This window comes from Haemaphysalis longicornis, unplaced genomic scaffold (assembly GCF_048455015.1).
Source record: "Haemaphysalis longicornis isolate Haplotype H1 unplaced genomic scaffold, Haemaphysalis longicornis Haplotype H1 scaffold_7, whole genome shotgun sequence".
In the NCBI taxonomy this organism is placed as follows: domain Eukaryota; kingdom Metazoa; phylum Arthropoda; class Arachnida; order Ixodida; family Ixodidae; genus Haemaphysalis; species Haemaphysalis longicornis.
This window is the reverse complement of record NW_027526422.1, coordinates 95715182-95737834: the sequence shown is the minus strand read 5'-3', so window position 1 is coordinate 95737834 and position 22653 is coordinate 95715182. Positions and strand designations below refer to the sequence as shown.

Below are 22653 nucleotides of genomic sequence, written 5' to 3'. Positions count from 1 at the left end.
CTCGCTGCGCATACGTCTGTCACTCCAAAGGGAAGCGATAACTTTCATAGTACAAGGGTTTCTTACATGGACTACCATGACAGAAAACACTACACTGCATACTTGTCAGCGTCTGCCCAGCCCGGCATTGGGTGGCAGTTAGCGTGTCTGCCTGCGTATGCCGACGCGACGCTCGCTGAGGTAGGAAAAAGGGTGCTCACGCTGGCTGCTTTACATTTCAAGCCTCTGGGCGTGACCGGGTCGCATGTATAGGCAGTATAGGCAGTCACGCTGCCATGTATAGGCAGTCACGCTCGTCCTCTGACCTTCGATGGCGCGAGCCATCACAGCGCGGATGCGGGCGACGCACCAAAGGGGTGGAGGATGTCCGGAGACTCACTGGACATGCTAGATAATGAACTGAAGCAATCAAGGCATGTGCAAATCAACATGGTGGTGTTGGGACCCACGCTTGTGGGGAACAACGGCTGGAGCAGCAAAGGCCAAAAGTGACTGAAATGCATCATGTACTAAATCCTGCGCCGTCCCATGGTGGTCTTTTCGATCACTTGCACGCGTCCTTAGTTGCTCCAAAGGGGAGAGGAGGGAGGCGTGCGAGGATCACCCTCACCTCACTAAGAAGTAGAGCGTCGCTAGCGCCTCCTCGCCCCGAGTGGAGGGGTTTGTGTCCACACAGTAGGCATCGTGTTTATCAGTAAAGCAAAACAAGAAGCAAAGCCATCATTGTAGGCAAAAGGGTGCCGCATGTGGTAGATGATTAATGTATTTAACTAAGGCATGCACATGAACACAAATGAAAAGCACTCTGTACCAGATTCCGACATTTCCAATGACCATCTTGCTAAACAAGCAATGATTGAAGACAGAATAACCTGGAGCAAGTGATGCAAGGGAATTCGTTACAGTGCTTCCACTTGCAAACTTGCAGCGGTTAGAACAGTGGACCATTAAAAGCTCAGCATAGTGGCTCCTCAGTCCTTGCTCGTGGTGGCCAAACTGCGAAGTGACAAGACGTGCTACTACAGCTTCCGCATTTCAATTTTTTTTAGAGCGCAGCTTTGAAGCGCCCGCTGCTTTGGTTTCGTGGTGTCCCTCACCATCAGCTTTGTAACTGTGAGAATGAGAAGGACACCGAAGGTAGAGCAAGGAGGAGAATGGAGGGGGAGAGTATGGCGAAAATGTGAGGGAAAGGGTGGTATGCCGAAGGTGCCGCACGAGACATGCTCTGCGGCAGTGACGCGCTACGAGGTAACACTAGAGTAGTGGGCACAATCGTGCATTCGCCGATGGCGTGATCACTTCCTGAGACGAAGGAAGTGCTGCCCAAGCAGAAAAACAGCGCCGCCGACGCTGGAATCCAGAGGTGTGCGCTGTTGAAGCAGCAGCTATGCGCCGTCACTAAGCAGACTGCAGTTCGCGCTGCGCTCAAATTTCGCATTAGGAAGTATCGTAATCGTCGGCCAATTCTTTTTTAAGGCGATAGCCTAAAGTGCTTCATTCTGCAAAAAAACCATCAAGAGAAGGCCGCTGCTGTTAGGAGGTAAATAAAAAAAATGATTAAAGCCAGTTCCACACCTGCGAAATCTGCTGACACAGCGGAGCTGATTTCAGCATGCTGGCAACCGCCTCCTGAAAAGGTAAGGGTCGCTCACAATGTCACTCGCCGTGGTATGTACAGCCACGATCAAAAGTTTACGGACCAAGAAAATGGCAATTTTAGGTTATTTCTCTTCCAGTAGCAGCTCGACAAACTGCTGTGTGCATGTGAGATGTATAGTTACTGAAGTAATTAAAAATACGGCACATAGTACCCTGGGCTGCTGTGCGGCAGAGAAATAACTCAAAATTGCTGCTGTCTTAGTCCATAAACTTTTGATTGTGGATGTACATACTTGAAGCTCACCCACGGAGGTCTGGTAGTTTCTGTGTGCATGTATAGGGAGGTGGACCTGCAACGCATGCCGAGATCGCCTGTTGACGACCGTCGAGGTGATGGCACCATCTGTCGGCACAGTGGGGTGCCTTTGCCTGGCGTGACTGGCATCATCGCTGGACATTGTGAGCCCCTACACAGCTCCACTGTTAAAACGTGATCCAACGGGATTTAAACCCGTGTCTCCCCAGCAGCAGCTTGATGCTCTACTGACAGGGCTATCCCAGCACATTACGAGCAGTAGAACACAAGGTGTTCTCGTCGTTCTTTTCTTTATAGCACATAACTACCATATTTATTCAAATATAAGGTGGTTTTTTTTCCCAAAATCTGTAGTCTCAAAGTCATACCCTGGATTATATTTGAAGCTCAGTATGTATATCTATACGTATATGTATATGCATGCGTATATATATATATGTATGTATGGCGATTTTTTGTCTCCAAACTAAACCCTCGCCTTATAATCGTGACCGCCCTATAATTGAATAAATACAGTACTTGAGGGACTGGCTAGAAATCGGGAGCTTTGAGGAGCTAATGTGCCCACTTCACAAAATTCACAAAACTGTGGATTGGAAACATAAAAGTTGCAGTATAGTGCTTGCCTCATGACACCTGAATGAGATGGCATGCTAGTAGAACAGGTGCTCACTAGCTGCGCAGAACCCTGACTCTAGGAAAGCTGTGGCACCTGCCAGTTACTAGCACAAATTTGCGCTTCGGGACAAAGAAGAGAAAGTGGATAGCGATGCAAACGGCATAGCAGAAGAGAAGCTGGTCAAATTAATTCACGCCAAAAGACAAAGAAACAAAAGCGAAGAAAGAGACCCAAAATTCGGTGTAGCAGTAAACAATTTGTTATAAGTACTGCCAGGCTTTCTTCCGCCTTTGAAGCACGTAAGCAGACGCGAGTCCCCCCCAAGGAAATTTTTTTCCTGCTTTACATCGTGCACTTTCCACTGGTGAAAAAACTGCCAGCTGTGGAAATCCATAAAAAGGAAGACGCAGGTGTGAACTTACCTGTGTTCACCTTTTCATAGCGCTGGCAGTGAAACACAGTGGCAAAGTAAAATGGTCAAGGGTCTGCGGCAGGCCTTTTACAGGCAGGAAAAGAACACTGCGTTTTCGCTTTGTAAGCTGCCAATTTTCCTAGAACTGCACTGCAAAAAGTGCTTAACAATCACTCCCACTACAGATGGAAGAAACATCTTTGTTTCATAGATGCTTAGTCAGCTGCCTGGAAATGCATCGTGCAGCACTGATTCTGAAAGCAGCTGCACTTCAATTGTAACTGCAAGTGCCAAGTGTGCATGTATGTTACAGTTTGGTTGTCTAATGTGTAAAACTCTCCGAAAGAGCTAAATGTACCTTGCAGTCTCTTTGTAAACAAGTGTAAACAAGTGTAATTCTGTAAACAAGTGTCTAGAAGGTGTACCGTAAGGTTAGGGTTTAAAATTTTACTATTCTGGCTACACCAGATGGTCTAACTTACGCAGAAATTTCACCTCTATTAGTGTGGCCTACCATGGGAACTGGATTGGTTTGTAATTGTAGGAATGAGTGAGCAGCAAGGCTCATCCACTTATCTGCATCGTCTAGACAGGTGCTTATAAAGTTTTAGTATACGTCTACAACAGCATACGTATACGACAGGTTTCAGTATACGTCTCATTGGAAGGTCACCGTGGATGACCTTGGCGTAAACACAGGACGGTACAGAACCTGGCACGAAAAGTATCTCACGACTCAAGTAGGACCAGAAGCAAACCAATGCATACCAGCCACGTATAAGAAATGATTAATGACTGATAGTAATGATTAGTAAGGTGGAATTGAACAGATTAATGTATAAATCAAGGTGGATTAAGTAGGTGCGAGCGGACATCGAGGTAGCACCGAGACAGTACAATAGTGTGGCTGCAGTGCCAATGGGTGGACATGTGTGTAAAAGGTACTCGTCACAATAGTACAGCTGAAATCAGAGCTTCCCCGTCAATGGTAGACATAAGTATCGCCAGGCTTTCGCTTTCAAAACACTTGAACACATGTGTCCCAAGAATGTTTTTTAAGATGGGCCAGAATTGAATCGCGGATGTGGCCAGTTGCATCCCTGGTCCAGCCAGAGTTTTGCCTAGAAAAATAAGAAAACAAGGTACCGTATTTACCCGATTCTAACGCGCCCCCGATTCTAACACGCACCCGATTTTCCTAGCAAACAAAAACCGAAAAAACTTGCTCCTCCGATTGTAACGCTCACGGGACTTTGTGACCCAGACAAACGAATGTGAGAGAAACGGGCGAATTATTTCCCGAAGTAATCTCACTCATCTCGCTCCTCGTCGCTCTCCGCTGACCACAGCATCTCGTCCTCGGTGCCTTCAAGCGCGTTCGCGATGCCACACTTCTGAACAAACGTTCAACCATGGTCGATGGGATTGTGGCCAACGCCTCGCACGCCCATCCCGAGAGCTTCTCCAGAGGTGCACGCTTCAGCCGACCGCTAGTTTTCAACGCATGGGAGCTGCTGCTGCCATTGCTGTTATCAAGCGCGCAAGTGAAACGATTTGACGATTTGTGTGAACGCCGATAGAAAAGCCTACGTGCCTAGGCTTGCTGCGTCCTAAAAATCGTTGCTAAAAGCTTTGGCGCCATCTTGAGATTTCCGCTGTTTCGGCAGTTTTGGTTTTGTATCCGATTCTAACGCGCACGCGATTTTTCGGCCTGTTTTTTCGGAAAAAAAGTGCGCGTTAGAATCGGGTAAATACGGTACTAGGAGGACTGTGTATTCTTGAATACTTAGGCACTCCCTCGCCCCCCCCCCCCCCCCCCCCCCAAAAAAAGAAAAAACCAAAAAACCACAACCTTTGCTTACTGGAGGTGTGCACAATGTAAAATGCATTTTTATTAAAGGGGTCCTGAAATACCTTCCGCCGATGCATGGATGTACATGTACCCAAATAAAGCAATGTATTTGCAATCTCCTCCAGCAAGAATTTTGTTAAAGCGATGAGTATTAGCTGAGAAATCGTAAATCAAAAACCGCGCATTATCGTCGCTCCGCGTTTCCTCCTCCTTTCGACTTACTCTCCGCTGTTGACGGTGCGCAAGCCTTGCCTCCCATGATGCTGTGCTCCGGAGCGGTGACGTACTTCCGCTGTTGCGCTGCTCAGACTGTCGTCTGCTACGGGCAAGCTTTGTTGACACCATGAATGCTGCACTCCGCTCAAGGCTGGAAAAGCGAACGAAAAATCTCGCCGCATGTATGCGGCGGCCTGGCCTTGCCCTTTCGCGGTGTACGTTGCTGGCGGCACATGACTTTTTATCGGCGGCGAACTCGCAGCCGCACGGGGAGGGTAGTGCGCTCGTCCCCTTGATGCACCGCGCACTGTTTATCCAAAAAGTGCCGTATCAGATGTGGCCCCGCTGGTGCCGGGTCTTATTTTGCGGCGGTGGTAATTCCTGCCGGCGGCATGTGAAAAAGTCATATTAAACCGATACAGAACCCGTGCACAAAACGCTTCAATCATGTGACCAGTTCAGCTTGGGGCGACGCGTGGTGGAGAGCGGCAACGTTGGCAAAACATGCTCCGCCGCGGCTGTGAGCTTCCTAGCGCTGGAGCGAGCGCCATTTCTTTGACAATCTCAAACATCGGTTGCCTTGGCAACAAGGCACAAACCGCTCCAGAAGTCAGTTACGGTTGAGTGATCCCGGTTCAGCTTGGGGCCCCACTTCGCGACATGTGGGCACTGCAGGCGTACCACTCCCTCCCATTGGGAAGTGTGAGATGCGTTTGGCATTACAGGAGGCGATGGTGTGTGTGTTGTGGACGCCTTTGTTTCGCGATGAAATGCGACGTTGTGCTTCTGCGGGTGGATAGTGCTTCCCATGGTCTGGATTATCTTTCTCGAGCGACGTACAACTCAACCTCGCATGGGGTATGTGCAGTGTGCGTGGCTAAAAGCCATCGGCTTGTGCGCCAGAGTTAAGTGACTTGCTGTTCGTCCCCGCAAACCGCGCGCGAGGTGAGTACCGAATTTACGACGGGCAGGAGGCAACACATCCTCTGTCAATCGTGGTTCAGACTTTCAACACATGTTGTGACGTTGTGTTCGTTAGAAACGCATCTCTAGATTGTTTTGAAGTTGAATAAATTGTATGCGTCAAACCCGGGCATTCGGCTCAGGGCGTTCTCTGCGATTGCACGAAAGAAGTGCCACAGGGCTTCAACGCTTTCTTTATGGAACGTACTCAGGTAAGAGAATATCCATGTCGTGTTAGGGCCGTGCTGCATTTAATACAAACGGTTACGCGTTCGTTTTACACTTGTTTCGTTTGTCGTAAAATGCCCAAGCACTCCGGCACTCCGCTGGCAGATCAGCCGGCGAGCTGACGCTGAGCAGACGACTCATATCTTTGCCGGAAGTGCGTGAAAAAGCCGCCCAATAGCAGGATGTCTAGCTCATGACGAACATCTGGGAATCGATGATGTAGACATGTGAAGATGGCGACGCCCAAAAACACGAAGGGAAGGGTGAGAAAAAAACGACAAACTTTGCAACAAAAGTGTGAGCTTTCCGCTGCGCGTAAAAGAGTAATACTTGGCACAGAGGACGTTGACGACCCAATCTAATGGTTGCGCTAGTTCATTTAGAGTGCTCAAAATGCCTTTCAGGGCCCCTTTAATCACAGCGCAAGTGCAGTGAAGCACCTCAGAAGTTTAGGTCATCGTCTGGGTCATCCTCTTCGTCAAAGTCATCCTCCCTCTCCATGACGTAGATGATCTCCCCCTTTCCACCACCGGAAGGCTGCTTCCTGGAATAGTGCAGACAATCATTGCACAACGGCTGAGGAATCCAGTGCCTTAAATGGACCCTGCAGCACCTACCATGTACTACTCGGAGTGTATTTTGAGGTGAAGTCTATTTGTGCCAGGAATCTCCTCCCGCAATAATTACAAAAACCCGTTCACTATCAACGGAACTCTGGCTACACACAGGGCAAAGAAGACTCAAGCCTGGCTTTGCGTCAACCTGACCTCTTTTCAGCTCCAACAGCGGCTCCATCAACTAGTACGCTTGGTGTAAGGCCAAGGCAAAGGTAAATGTATGTGCTACAACATCAACAATGCCTAGGACTTCACAAAGCAGCTGGCAATAACTAACAAGCGCAAACAGAAGGTGACCACTGCCTGCTGCTGTTTCATGTCCAGGGCTGAGAGCCTGCGGCAGCTAATCGAAGCCACATTCAAGAATTTCATTCATCAAGCTCTTCACTCGATTCTACGCCAATGCAATGATTTTGACAGCAGAGCTGTTTAAGTTTTTAGTTCCGCCATTGAGCGTTACCAGATAACAATACCAAGGAAAAATACCGAGTGCACGTGAGTGTGTGCATCGTGAGGAGTGCCTGGCATCGTCTAGGTTTTGCGTGGGCTTGCGTCATGTGAAACGAAAAACTAAAAAAAAAAGCATCATACTTAATTTTCCCACTAGAACTGTATCTAGATCACACGTTTCCCATTCACTAAACCCAGCTTTGAGGATGGCAGTTGTTCTGTTTACAGTGCTGGGTATTACACTAACATAGCAGCTCTCCACTATTTTTCCGGCCCTTCTTGATGGCTCTTGGTTGTGCAGCACCAATTGGCGCTGTGCTCTGCACTTGCTAGCAACTTTGCTAAAATAATAACAAAAAACAACACCACTACACACTGCTCTCACAATATAAAAGTAACAAACAGCAATTGAAACATTCTCCAAGCCCCCCCCCCCTTTTTGTTTCTTCCAACCCTCAGCATATCAAAGGAAAGCAGAATGCTAGGCTTTACCTTTCCCCATTTGTCCAAATTACCGTAATAAAGAGTTACACTGGTTGTTCTTTAATGAGAATGACACTAATAGTTCTGACGGAGAAAGTACCAAGGCACAAAAATCACACCGGGCAACTAACTGGCTGCACATGACACTAGCCAAATAATACTCAAAGGCCTAGTGCACACAGTTCTACACTTATACCCATTCGCAAAAACTAGCAAGTGACAAAGTAATGGGCGTAGCTACTGGAGAAAGAATGTGAGGTGGCATACACTTGAGTGCTCACCTAATGTAGGGGAGGACGAGGCTGTCCTTGGTGGCCTTCTCTTCATCGCTGAGTCGAAGGTTGAAGGTCAGGTTGGCTGTGGGATCAGGCTGCTGGGGCTGGGAAGTGAAAGGAACACAAAGCACCCTCAGAGGGGGGACAAGCTTCGCACTCCCCGAATAAAGACAGCTCCACCACGGACCGGCACACAATAAAACAACCTCAAAACATAGCCCAGACGTCCGAAAAGCACTGCGCCGGCATTTTGCGTGACGGCAGCCATCAGTATCTAAAGAAGAGAAATTATTGCCACGAATCATGCCCTCTGTTCATGCTTATTTATGCAGGGGTGGAAGCGCTGCACCAATCCACTTTTCCTGCTCTGTCCTGCTACAAAAGGCAGTATTGAGCCGAAACTGCACCAAAGCGGTGCCACAAGATGTGAGGAAACTGGGATGACTGATGCTCAATGCCAGTTGCATTGAGCAGGGATAAGTGGTGACTCGTTTGTCTAGCTGTAATTCACGGCGCAGCGCGCTCCGGCGAACTAGCCCTAAAAGACCAATGCTCGTAGCTCAGAGTCACTGGTCACAATTTCCCGGTCTTTACGTCGGGCCGCAGTTTCACGAGACTTGGGAGTAACCTTGGGGTGTGGGTGATGCGCACGCAACTTTGCCCCGGAAATGCAGCTTCACTGCACAGCGCGCTCTGCAGTGATGCATGCGTTGGCTCCAGCCATCAGTTCAATCTTTTCGCTTAGTGTAAAAAGAAAAAAAAAAAGTAAAGTAGATTTATTGTTCAGCCAGACCCCCACCATTTTATCTTATCGCAAGTGCGCTTGCCATTCCAAAGGTTAGATGCCACCGTGCAAAATGAGATAACGGGCGATGCCCTGGCACAAGTGAGAAGGCAGATTCTGTTAGCAGCTATCTGCAAGTAATCAGCCCCATAGGTGTGTCCTGCCCAACGCCGCCAGTTTCTCACAGGGGAGGGGGGAGGCGCACTCCCCGACCACCACATTTTCCCTCAGGTAAGCCTTCTCTCATGCCCCAAAAAACAAGTTGATAAATGCTGTTATGTTCGTTATTTGGATAAACATGATGTACTTGCCCAGTATTTTTTGCTTAGATAGAAGCATATATGTAGTATATTACTGTACTTAGGTCAGCATGCAAATAATATGATAGGATATTTCCTTCTTTCTTTTGCGAAAGTGAAGATTTAATTATTTTTAATTTCTCTGGAGTGTAGTCAGGTTTAGTTCAGATTAGTATCCCGTAATCTCTTAGTTTTTTTCTTTAATTTCATCATCTTAGTTTTTTTTTATTTGTCTACAGTCTTATTAGGTAAGGAATGATGGTAAACATCTATCTTAGGCCTGCAAGACAGACCATTTCGCCTAGCTCTGGTCTTCTGTTGGTTGTTTCTCATGGCTGTAACGGTGTTATTTTTAACTTGCCTAAAGTCTAGTTGGGTGTAGCTATTTAAAGCATCACTTATCTCTGGTTTTTTCTCGGTGAATGCTCTCTCAGCTGTGATGCTTTGATTCTGGGAATGTGTATTTTCTAACTTGTCGAAAAAGTGGTCTGCTCAGTACTGATCGAATGCTGAGTAAAAGCTATTTGAATTTGTTTTTTTGTGTTTACCAGAAATAAAAAATTGCAAATAAATGACGTTTTAATCTAGGAATCTGCTCCTAGACAGACTCGCACTGCTTCAAATGCACCCTTTGGTGCTCCAAAGCTGCTCTAAAACTAACCTCTGACTGCTCCAAAGCAGCATTATTTTGTTCGTGCTCCCTGAGCTGCTCCAAAAGGTTCAGGCCCGCTTCCACCCCTGTTTATGTGTTTCATTACCCGTGCCCTGCTATCTTATCTGTGTTTGAAGTGAAATGCATTTTCTTTCTTTCTTTTTTTTTGTATGTCATACAAAATCTTTTTGATAAAGACGGTGTTGCTGTAGGGTGACTTTCCTAGACTGTTTTTAAATGTTCTAGATCTAAATTGATGTTACCAGAAACATTAGCATTCTAGATAAGTGTGTTCTGAGCAAATGACGCAACATTGGCTTCACCGACGATTGCCTTTGGACATCAGCCTGTTGACTGCTTTATCGACGCTTGTGTACTTTTCAAGTTCTTTGCAGAGCACAAGTTTGCTCCAATCGAGGTTCGCGGGTTTGATTCCCAGCCGCGGTGGCCGCTTTTCTGATGGAGGCAAAAAGAAAAACGCCCATGTGTACGAGATTTCGGCGCACGTTAAAGATCCCCAGGTGGTCAAAATTAATCCGGAGCCCTCCCCTACGGCGCGCCTCATCGCCTGCGTTGCGTCGGCGCGTTAAACCCTACAATAAAAAAAATCAAAAGTTTGCTCCAATAAACTTTATTCCTCCAAGAACCCTGTGTCGTCTTTGGCTACGTGACAACATTCATTAAGATGTCAGGAGTAAGTGGCTGGTTATGCACAAACACCCTACGAATTTTTAGTGATAGCAGGTGGACTGTACGGCTATGGGCAGACACAGATGTTCAAATTCTTCTTCAAACATTCTTCTTCTTCAGATGTTCAAACATTGCATAATGAACACTTCTGCAGGAACTTACCGCAGGCTTCGCCTCCAGCTTCTGCCGATCTACCTTCTTTATGTCAGCTATAGACAGATCTGGCTTCAGTATGAACCCTTCTTCCTATAAAAGAAATAATAAGTGAGAAAAATTAAACAATAGGCATGACCTACATTTTCAGTAGTAAAGGTGCATAACTAAACAAAGCATTTTTCGTTTGTGACAAAACGAGAATGATGGGACATTGCATAATAAAGCTAATAAACAAACTTTTCTTTAACTATGAATGCTTTCCCCAACAGCACTGATACTGATACCCTTTGTTGGGTTGCATCAACTAGTACACACATTTCTGACAATGCTGTTTCGCTATTTAATGTATAGTTACGCTATGATTCAGCTGGTGAAAATTTTCGGTCAGCTTGAGGTGATTATGTTTTTTCCAGTGTGCTTTGGTGCAGCTTCATACAACTGTAAATGCTCTTTTGAGAACATAGGAGAAATGTTTGCTGCAGTCAAAACAGTATGGAAGAAGGTGTCTCGACCTCCACAAAGTGTCTCAAATCGAACACACAATCGAACCCTCTGCAACACTTGGCGTCTCCACAAATGTTTTACACCAAAAGTTGCACATGTAAAACCCCTCAGGACTATCCTGTGTCAATGTCGGCGTGAGCTTGATGTTTTAATGGCAATATCAAGCGTTAAAGGGGTCCTGAAAGGCGTTTGAGCCCACAAAATGAACATTGGGTGGTCAATATCATCTGTGCCAAGTATAACTTTTTTTAGCCGTACCGTGCAATCCTTCGGCTGCTTTTTTGTTACGGTTATAAGTGTTTAGAACCGATTGCAATAACATAATGGAATACTACTACAACTGCCTGTGTACGCACGGGCATGGTGTCACCACAACATGACCAAGCTCAACACTGGGACGAACGAGCGGCCAGTTAAGCAATACATAAGCTGACATTGGTTCAGAACGTACGTACGTGCTCACTCTAACAAATTTTGAGGCTGATTCTTTAGTCATTTGCTCATATATTTTAGACTCTCATATGTCCCAAGACATGTCGTTGCCGCAAACACGCGGTGACAGGGCCGTTCTCTTTTTGCCTGATCTTTCGGCCTGGTGAGGAAGCGTAGAAGTCCCGCCCCATTCCTTCCGTCGGCTTTTCCAGCCGTGAGCAGAGTGCAGGATTCATAAGCAGAACGATATAAAAAAAAAGGGGTGCAAACGGAACACAGGAAGTCGGAAGGCCCCATCCAAAAGTGATGCTGCGGCGTAGAATGTCGCAGTACTAGCAGACGACGCCCACAACCGGATGTCCTTGCAGACGTCACCGAGAAGTGAGGCATCATGGGCAGTCACTCACATTGTGCAAAGAGGTGGACGAAACGAGAAGGAATTGCGGCACGGATGAAAATGCGATGTTTTGATTTGCAAACTCCACTAATACTCATCGCTTTATCAAAACTCTTCAAGGTGGTCATTACTAGGGCATTGATTTAGGTATTTGAAAATGTGAACACCCATGTATTGCCTAAACCTCTTTCAGGGCCCCTTTAGGCCCCATCTGGCCCCATTCCCTAAGAAACCACCCTGTAACATACAGAAATTAAAAAACTAATGAGTTGGTCAGGTCTTTCATCCAAAGCACAAACGCAATCCTAAGAGCTGAGCACACCTTAGGGATGTCAAAGTGGAATGCATCAAGCTTTTTACAGTGACCACAAGATAATAAATACTATTCGGATCCAATAAAAGTCTCATTTATGCATGCAAGTGCCTCAGTATGGTTTGGGCCTTGAAAGTGAAAATGCTTACATGACACATCAATCAGCCACCCTAGCTGTCACCATCTCATATTTTACACGATAGCGTAAATGTGCGAATTTCGCGTCGAAAATTACAGCTTGGAGCAGCACACCTTTTCGACTTAAGGATAAACCAGCGCAAAGCAAAAGATGACCATGCTCGATGAATGACCATGGATTTACATCTGCTGCACATAAACTTATCAACTTATCAGCACTGAAGACTTAAAAGCGGCTTAAACTGCTAAGAAGTTACTTAAATTCCTGAGAGGTAACAAATAAGCCCACCTAATGCTGTAGATTAACAGCATGCCATTGTCCATACCGTGCTGAATACACTGCTTCTCATCGATTGATTAACAGCGTAATGAGCTGAAGACATATAAAGAAAAAAAAAAGGCTAATTTTACTTTTGCCAGCTTAGCAACTTTTTGTGAGGTGCATTTTCTTACAAAACTTTCCACCTCTATAGCAACTTCAAAAACGGGGTGCTGCAGGCCGAAACAACAGCAACCAAAAGGCTTGAGCCACAAGGCTTGAGTGCGAAAAATGAGTTCATTGAGCCAGAGAAAAATGTTGGCCTCGCCCACCTGTCGAAGTATGCGCCCACCGGGCTTCCTATGCACCGTCTTGCAGCCAGCTGCATTGGGGGTGTCCTGCAGGTGGTACGGTGTCAGCGTGGTGGTCGCCAGGTGACACAGCTTGGCCACCTCATGCTCGCCGTGCACGTCGGTGTGGAGCAGAGCCAAGACCAACTGCACAGCTGTGGGCACAACAAGACGGAACCAACTGATCAGTGCTGGTTTCCCTTTCTATTGGAGTAGCAGCAATGGTTCGCTCACCCAAGTTCCTGCATCAGTGCCACCCATAATTAACCTCAGCGCCATCAGCAGCTGCTTTTAAAACATTAAGACTAAACATGTTTTCTGATGGAGGCGAAAAGTAAAAATGCCTGCCCGTGTGTACAAGATTTCGGCGCACGTTAAAGATCCCCAGGAGATCAAAATTAATCCAAAGCCCTCCACTACGGCACGCCTCATTGCCCGTGCTGCGTCGGCGCGTTTAAACCCTACAATCATCAAAACTAAACATGTAGAACCACATCAAGCGTGCCTCCCTTTGCACTTTTGCATACTACTTTGGATGTGCACACGTGCGCAGTGTAATTTGGTCATGTGCAGCATGTCCTGCTCGCGACCAAAACTGCCTTCTTCTCTTTCACTGTAAACATCCCGCAGCAATCCCCTCTTATGTGATTTCGTTGGTTGCAGAATGGGCATGCCAGGTCAGCTGACCCATAAGAAATGGCTGTTCTCCAGTAATTAGCGCGTTCCTTTGCACTTGTCAATTCTTGTTCTTGCTCTGTGTGTCCTCCCTGAATTTCCCTTGCTCGCAGAGAAATGCTAGCAACCTTAATGCCCCTTAGGGGCTGGGGCTGTTGGCGTCTCCTGTCGTCGTCGTTATCGTAATCGTCATTCGTCTCATGTATTCACAATACTAAAACACAAGGAAACTCGTTTACACCTCGCGCTAGAGAGCTTCAAAGACAAGAGACTTTCACAGCAAAGCTGTATACCTCTACCCCCCAACGGTTTCATCTCCATGGGCAAAAATGCCAAGGCGCCAAGAATACACTTTTACACCGCATGCTTCACCCCTCCTCAGGTTTCACGGTACCGGAGATGGCCTGGAATTTTTTTAGTGTTTCACTGTTACCTCCAGCTAATTTAATTCTTTATGGCACCTCTATTGTCCTACCTCTGCCTTTCCACAGCATCACAACACTTCAAGCGCCCCGAAATGTTGCCACCAAGACTTTGGAAAGCCTCGGTTATAAAAAGCATCACCTTAGACACTGTCTCCCACATAAACACTTTTCAAAGTACTCGGTATAACTGGTGTTGTACATGGGCAACACTTTGCCTCCACATCTTTCTTTCTTTCTCTTTTTATCTTGATACTTGTAGGCACAGGGGCAGCACAGTGAAGCATTGCTTAGAGATATGTCACTATTCCATTCCCTTTCCCCTTTTTTTGACACAGGTTGGCCCTCACCTCCTAGCATGCAGTGGGCTTCGCTTGCAGCAAACAGCAGTGCTGCCCAAGGTGACCTCACTCTAAGCACCCATAGCACAGTGGTCTTGAAAATGAAAAGCACTGGGGGTGACTCCTCAAGCAAATCTGTGATTTGCCTGTCAAGTGCGTAATATTCAGCTTAGAAAAGCATTGCGTAGCCCTATCCGTAATTTTCTAAGCTTTTTTCAGGGCTGCTTAAAGGAGCCATGAAGAGAAAATGCAAGTTGGTTTTATTCGAAAGATTTCGTGTTTTATAGTGCCCCCAGCGCTTGTCCGGATACAAACGGTGCTTTATTCACTAAGAAATTAAACAATTTAGGTTAAAATTTTGATTTTCCCGCTCAATCGTGCGTTTTCGTGGCCCCAAGTGACATCACGGGAACCGACCGCTCTGCAGCCTAGAGTCCCTTCATTCACGCATCCGCCGTACAGGGCAGAGACACGTAACGCTGGCGCCGCCATGTTCGGTTGCTCGCTCGCCTCCGAAGCAAGTCATTATGTCAAAACCACGCTAAAATTATCGCCGCAACGCGGTTTACTGAAGAAGTTTGAATCATATTGTCTGTTTCGCGTTGCTAGGTCTCGTGGGAAACGAAAAGAATAACGCGTTGAGCCCGTTGGCCCAATTGCGGCGGCACGGGACCGTTCAAAGGTTGTCTCCACCCTGTAGCGGTGTTGGTTTGTTCCCGCGTTTTTTTACGTTCCGTAACCTAGATGGCGCCACCATACCGTGGCAAGCGTTTGGTTTGTTTTTGCCCACATTTAAACCTGGCTTGTTTTTGTTCTGGGAGAAAATATTCGTTCCCTGAAACAGTGCTCGCTCGACAAATGGGGTCACGTAAGACACCGTTGCTTGCGTCAATCGGCCAGTGTCGTCTTGAGACAACCCCAAGCCCCGTAGTACTGTGCAGCTAAACCAAAGCATGCTGTGCGCAGTACGAACAGCAGAACGCATCAGTACTTCTATGTTTACATGTGCTTTCGTAACTTCCACTGTTTGTCCCATCATTCCTATTGCTTTGTAAAGAATGTGCCCTAAATTTAAGCGCAAATCGCTCGTTCGTCTAGTTTGTAAGCTCTACCTAATTTGCGTCTGCTTCTGCCAGCCTCCGCCAATCGCAGAGCTTAGCCCATGTGACATCACAGGTTCTGTTGCGGGAAATGAGCTGGTGGGTCGCATGACCATTCCCGTTTTTCCTAATTATGTAGCTTATTTGAGCGAAGTTTACGTTAAAAGTGGTGTCGGTATGATTCTAACGAGACAATCTTTTGAATGAACCAAACTTGTGTTTTCTCTTCATGGCTCCTTTAAGAGAGCTAAGAGAGATGCTCCTTGGATGGTGTGCTTGATCACACCAGCTCACATTGCAAGAACAGTGAACATGTGTGCGCATAAGGGCTGGAGGAAGCTAGTGCACAGCTCACCTTTGACCTTGCGTAGCAGGCAGAGAAGGCCCACGTAAACATCCTCAAACCGGTGGTTCATCATCACCGTGGAGAGCGAGTCGATGACTATTGTAAACGGCTCCTTCTCCTGGCCAAAGCAATCCACCCACGTTGACGGTGAAAATTTGCTGGGTGAGCCAAAGGCATCATGAATGGTGATCCTGAAAGGCATCCGCACATAAGCCGTGACAGTTCATCACCAGGCGACGACGAGAAGTCGGGTTAATGACAAGAAGAATCCACAAAAACCAGCTCAGAGCTCTCTATAATTTTGGGCTTTAGATTTACAAATCGAGGATAGTATTTCTTTTTTATGCATCAATCATGATAATGCTTTGTGTCTACAACTGTGTGGCACGTAGCACAGACGTAGTGCCCGAAACGTTCGTGACAGAAAGCATTGCGGAGTTTTTTCAATGACACGCTAGCAAAACACAAATAAAGAAGAAAAAACTTGGTCATGTATCTGCTCCTTTTGTTGCAAATGTCGACGAAAGACGATAGTCGACTGGCGCCCCTGGCAAATAAATGCCTCCCTTGCCTTTCATGCTCACCTCTCATGCTGTTCCTCTCCTGTCTCGTTCCTCCCAAGATAACGTGCTGGGGGTTTACTCAAGTCGATTTAAATTTACCGTGTTCCACTGATCCAAGTCGGGTGCCTCGATGCCAGCGAGGCGCTCTACTACAACATTTATAAAACCACGTTGCCCTACTCTACAAGTGTTTCAAGTAGAACGTAGAATCTATCTAATGGAACCTTTTGTTGCTGCTGCTGTTTGATTTTTTTTTAATTTGTTAGGTAGCGCAGGCAACAGCAGGCGACGGTTTTCTGTAGTTGATATAGTATTTCATTTGCTTTCGCAAAAACCAAGTATCCGTGAATTTTTTTTTTTTAATTTGTTAGGTAGCACAGGCAACAGCAGGCGACGATTTTCTGCAGTTGATATAGTATTTCATTTGCTTTCGCAAAAACCAAGTATCCGTATATTTTTTAATACAGGAACACTGTAAATATCACTCATGTATTGATTTTCTGCCTTATATTTGCATAATGTCTTGTTCTTGTTCAACAATGTTAACAAGTATGAACAGTAACGCTGGACTTAGACGTTTAGATTTGGCTGTGGGTATATAAGACAATTGCGCAGCTTCTGTTCCACTTTGGCCGGGTGGCTGAATCGAGTCACAGACAGACAGACATACAGACCGACCAAAATTTCTGAGTTTAATTAGTCCAAGGAAGACTATCGTCATTAAAATAAACGCAATTGCCCCATTCACCATACACAGTTTACAGAGCGGTGGCCTGGGCGCAGCCATGTTGGACGATGTTACTTCCCTCGGCATTGCTGGCCTTTTCGGACGCGTTTCTCGCCGTGGCCTTCAATGGGTCGGAGCACGTCAGCGAGCGCTGGAGCGGCTTTGTCGGCAAATTGTGCAATTATTTTGGAGTGTCGCTGTGAATGAGGACTTATCGGACACGCAGATATTGTGTGCCAACCTTCAGAGACCACTTAGTCCCAAAAAATGGCCCATAAAGCTTCTTAAAGCACTCTTCTGACTGGCACCCATCGCCAAACTCCTGTTTACGCATTTCATAGCTGTTGGAAGGCATTCTTTTTTCTGTTTCTACATACACAGCAACCATGTATATCAGGGGTGGCAACCTCCGGCCTGCAGGGCGCACTCGAGGGAGTATTATGCGGCCCCTGGCACGGCATCAGAACCACCCTCCTCTTGTCACTTCTGAAGGCTGACATGGCAATTCTAACCTCAAATGGGGCTTAGACAGGAACAAAACAAGATCACTTACAGTTGGCATTACTTCCCATCCTCACACTTAGCCGGGCAATGTCCTCCCTTCTTTTCTTTGCACTGACTAAAAAGGCCCCCACTCCTCCACCCCTATTTTCCATCTGCCCTTGCCATGTCGGCTTCATGCTAATCAGCCCTCCCCTCAAAAGGTTGCCATCCCTTGGCATAAATGCTTTATAGCCCTGATATAGCCTCTGGCTGCACCACTTTTACCTCATGAGCAGGTACGGATTCGTTTGCACACGGATCAATCACAGAGTTGGAGGCTGCAGCATCCAGTGTAAAGCAACTGTCGCTACGACTTAGCTCTGGTTGCACTAACTGCATCATACAGGCCTGCAGTGCGACGAAATACATACGATTCTTACTGAAGCCAGGTTTATGTGCTCTTCATGAGTTGGAAGGATGGGTTAGCAACAGCGCCGAACAGCGGGGCTCCGGGCATGCCAGCGGTGCGACGAAAGGCGTTTGGTGCACTTTAAGTAACACGAGACCAGATATTCTACGCAATGGCAAAGCTGATATGCGCTAGCGAAAACTAGAAAAGAATATGGGAGTGACCACTCTGATCGGATAGCTTCAACAGCGAGGCTGTCTCGTTTCGTCACAACGACACACACTCAACGCGTAAACACAACAAGGTGTGTTTTAGAGCAAGCATGCCGAGGCAGATTGGTGTGGACTACACTACACTTGCCAGCAGCCTTCCGCCACGTTCTGGAAAAGTCACCCTTGCTGATGTTCTTCCGTTCGAAAATGACAATCCAAAGACACCTGATTTTCGTGTTGCGCTCACTGTGCAAAAAGCGGTGCATTGCGAAAGGCCGCACACACGGACAGTCCTTGTGAAGTTGCGGCCAGTGAGACCCGCATCGCAATTCGTCCCACACCTTGAGGGACAGAACGCAGATGGAGCATCCAACTATGGTACAAGTTTCCCCCCGTGACTTCCACATTTTCTAACTGTGCACTTCGCTGAGCACCACGGCAGCCTACGCCAGAAACCGAAACTGCCCTGTGATAAAGCGTCGCCTCCTGTATTTTTACAATGCCAAACGCATCGCGCGCTTCCCAATGGGAGTGAGTGGTACGCTTGCAGTGCCCACATGTCGCGAGGTGGGGCCTCCAGCTAAACTGGGATCACGCAACCGTAACCGACTTCGACAGCGGCTTGTGCCTGGTTACCAAGGCAACCGATGTTTGAGATTGTCAAAGAAATGACGCTCGCGTCAGCGCTAGAAAGCTCAGAGCCGTGGTGGAGCATGTTTTGCCAACGTTGCTGCTCTCCACTACGCGTCGCCCCAAGCTGAACTGGTCACATGATTGAAGCACTGGGAAGGCTACCGATTGGGGGAGAGTGGCCGGAGTAGAAGGAGAGGGCTTGGTTGGCTGGTCCGGGCTGATGCGTTTGGCATTGTAAAAATACAGGAGGCGATGGCTAAAGGCCAGTCATGGCGACTGCGGCGCTAGCATCACCTGTTGAAGGTCAGCCCAACTGCTCGCTGTAAACAGGTCTATACCCATTATTCATCAACCTGATCATGTCTTTTTTTAGAGACTGCATATTTTCTTTACGTGCACTTTATTCCTTTACTGTTAAAACTATGAAACAATTACTCCAACGAATGTTTAATGTACATTTTCTTGATTGTACCTCTGATGCCCAGCTACAATACACACAGCTATACAATCAGTCATGAGAGTGAAGTTGCGGTATTGCACTTCCCCACAACTAACAAACAGCGAAACACGCACTCGCATCGCATTACATTCTAGTGATTCTAATGCACCTGAAAGCCTTCACCAGTTTCCAGAATAAAGTGCGCAGTGGCCAGACAGGCCACCCAGCCATCGTTAGATAACAGAGGGCAGTGCATAATTGTATGGTCGAGCATCGAACTATAAAGTTAACACGAAATCGCCAGCAGGGCTGTCCTTATGTAGGTCGAGGAACTTAGACAAAATTTCAGGTTAACTTCGAGCTAAAACCTTGCACAGGGAAGACAGCAGTCATTCATGGGCAATAGGTGCACAATGCTTAGTGTAAAGTCCATAATTTGCAGCGCTCCATTTTAAGTGCAGGGTGTAGTAGGCCAGGACACGGTGTACAAACATCAACCCGAACTTCAATGATCCTGTAATGAAACAGAACTTAAAAAAAAAATGAAGAGCAAGCCAAATTCCAAATGAACAGCGATACAGAACATAGGTGAGCGTGCTTTGCTGAATCAAATTTAGCTCACACAGCTGAACCCCAATATAAATTGAAGGGCTCTGGACAATACATAGCTTTCATGTGACGCCACCAAAGCTCTTTCTGGAGCTCTCAGCTTCCCGAAACAATGCTGCTCGAGATAACAGAGGCAGATAAGTTCACTGCTTTCTACCGTGCAAGCACTGCTCCAACATGGCAGCTACAGTAACGTCAGTGCAGGCTATATACAGCCAGATATAGTCAATCGTTCTTTATGGAAAATGCACAATGTATACAAAATTATTTTCAAGTGGTAATCAAGCTGTTGAATAGAAGCAAACGTTAGAAATAGCCCATGTTTCTTTATATTTTTTACTGCAACAGAATGCCGACTTACCGACTTGCCACGGTTGTCGAAAAGCACTTTTGTACACTGCATGCGTCTCGGTCATAGCTCAGAATGTGGACACTGATGCCCCTGTAAAAAAATAACGAATGAATGATTTATGCAATGGAGAAACAGGTCTTCGCAGAGCTTTCTCGTGCATATGTTCCTGTACCACTTAACTCAGAGCAGACAATTCACACCTTGTCGAATTACCAGCAGCCTTATGACTCCCTTCGGATGAGACGTGACATTAGAATACATGCCAACGGTGATTAACAGAATGCTTACCGGGCACTCCTTAATCGGTCGAAGAACGATAATCGAAGGAAGCTAGCACTGCGGCACCTTCTAGTTTCATAAATTAAAGGTCATTACACCCTACACACGATGCAAGAGTCCGTTAAAAAAAAAAAAAAAAAAGGACGCTAGGACAGTAGAATTGAGGGCATTATAGGAATCATCATCATCATCATCACCAGCCTACCTACGCCCACTGCAGGGCAAAGGCTTCTCCCATTAATCTCCAATTACCCCGGTCCTGTGGTAACTGCGACCAATTTATCCCCGCAAACGTCTTGATCTCATCTGCCCATCTAACTTTCTGCCGCCCCCTGCAACGCTTGCCTCCTCTAGGGATCCACTCTATTACCCTTAATGACCAACGGTTATCTTGCCTTCGCATTACATGCCCTGACCACGTCCATTTCTTCTTCTGAATTTCTACTAAGATGTCCTTAACACGCGTTTATTCCCTCACTCACTCCGCTCTCTTCTTGTCCCTTAATGTTACACCTATCATCTTCCGCTCTATTGCCCGCTGAGTCGTACTCAATTTAGGTTGAACCCTTTGAGTGAGCCTCCAAGTTTCTGCCCTGTAGGTGAGTACTGGTAAGATGCAGCTGTCATACACTTTCTTCTTCAGGGACAATGGTAGGCTGCCATTCATTATCTGAGAATGTCTGCCGTATGCACTCCAACCCATTCTTATCCTTCTGATTAGAAGGTTATAGGAATAAAGCTAGGCAAATGTAAGGAAAACAAAACTACAACCTAGCACAAAAACGCTCCGTCACCACCAACTGAAAGAGCGATTCACACACTTAATTTATGAAACTGAACAGGCCGTGATACCCAGTGCGAGTCGGCTGCTGCGACATTTTGAGAAAGTAATAGAATTGAATGTCATACAAGAAAACAGCTCGAACAGTTTATTGAGTTGCAACAAGTTTAAAGGGAGGCATCCAACTACAAACGCGTCGGTCACAAGTATAGTTCACTATAGTCACAAGGGTAACGATGCAAACCTACAATGCGAGCATAACGTGCAAGCAGACAACTGTGTTTTTATTTCGTAACAACGCTTAAAAATGAAGGTGTTCAGCTGATTTATAAGAGAGCCCAATAAAAACGTTTGAAATCCCCATGCGCTGTCAGCTGCGCTCACGGGCAGTGCTAGCTACTGATTCACGCAACCTAAAAGTACGCAATTAAAGCAAATAAAGAAATCCATTCTTTGGTTATACAAACCTATGTGCCCATGTGCTCGTGAGGCAGTCGACGATTAACCGAGCTCGGTGTTGTAGCGAATCTGTCGAAGAAACATACAAGACGCATTCTTACTTTCATTTGCATTTCTCGACATGGTAACACTCGGAAAGGTGGGTAGTCTTACAATACCGTTTATCAGCACCAGGCCTGAACTGTCTCGCTGGGATAGCAAATATTGTAGCATTATTGGTAATGCGCTACGGCCATTTGAAAGGAAAGAAAACCATCACCCCATCACCATCCTTCGGGAAGAAAAACTTTGTTCATGAAAGACGCCATCTTGCCCATGGTTTAGCGCACTACTGAACGATATGCTAAATACAGCTATAAAAAAAAGCTTTCTCTGCGTGTGTGTGCGTGTTGGTCCGCAAGAAGCAAACAAGTCAAATACAAAACATATTGTGAGATAAAGCGAGTAAATTTTGTGATCATTTTGTGCCCATGGTAGAAGTAATGTGGTCCGCTTTCATTGTAGCGCCGCTTCTATCATGATGACAAAGTGAGCGAAAAATTAAGGTAAAAGCATGGTAAAAGCCTTATTTCATGCCTTGTAAGGAACGGTACAAAAATCCGCGTGACCCAAGGAAGACTACATGGAGTAATATCCTATTTTCCATAAAGGCGAGAAGCGAACTGAAGAATTCATTATTATCAAAATCAAGGTGGATTAATTAAGTAGAATACCAGCTTTGTCAATGGGCAGACCTGCAAATAAAAGATACACGCCACAATAGTACCGACTAAAGTCCCTTCATCAGCTTTTAGCAGCCCGACGAAGGGGCTTTAGTAC

At 46.4% G+C, this 22653-nt stretch overlaps 1 protein-coding gene across 1 annotated transcript; it reads right to left on the bottom strand.

The window, feature by feature from the left end:
* Nucleotides 1-4808: 4808 nt before the first annotated feature.
* On the bottom strand, nt 4809-22150 carry Elp5 (Elongator complex protein 5). Its single transcript, XM_077678085.1, has 9 exons — nt 21993-22150; nt 21843-21903; nt 20325-20405; nt 15898-16079; nt 12987-13159; nt 10618-10701; nt 8037-8134; nt 6621-6749; nt 4809-4844 (listed from the first exon to the last, which is right to left on the bottom strand). Exons 1-8 carry the CDS (start codon nt 22045-22047, stop codon nt 6647-6649), a joined length of 837 nt encoding a protein of 278 aa, XP_077534211.1. The 5' UTR covers nt 22048-22150; the 3' UTR covers nt 4809-4844; nt 6621-6646.
* Nucleotides 22151-22653: the final 503 nt, after the last annotated feature.

Excerpts from the sequence above, each read along its gene's own strand:
- Elp5 (XM_077678085.1), bottom strand. The coding sequence starts at position 22,047 with ATGCTACAATATTTGCTATCCCAGCGAGACAGTTCAGGCCTGGTGCTG. Across the intron at positions 21,904-21,992 it reads AGGCCTGGTGCTGATAAACG|ATTCGCTACAACACCGAGCT; the intron begins GTATTGTAAGAC and ends TTTCTTCGACAG. Across the intron at positions 10,702-12,986 it reads GTGGGCGCATACTTCGACAG|GAAGAAGGGTTCATACTGAA; the intron begins GTGGGCGAGGCC and ends TTTCTTTTATAG.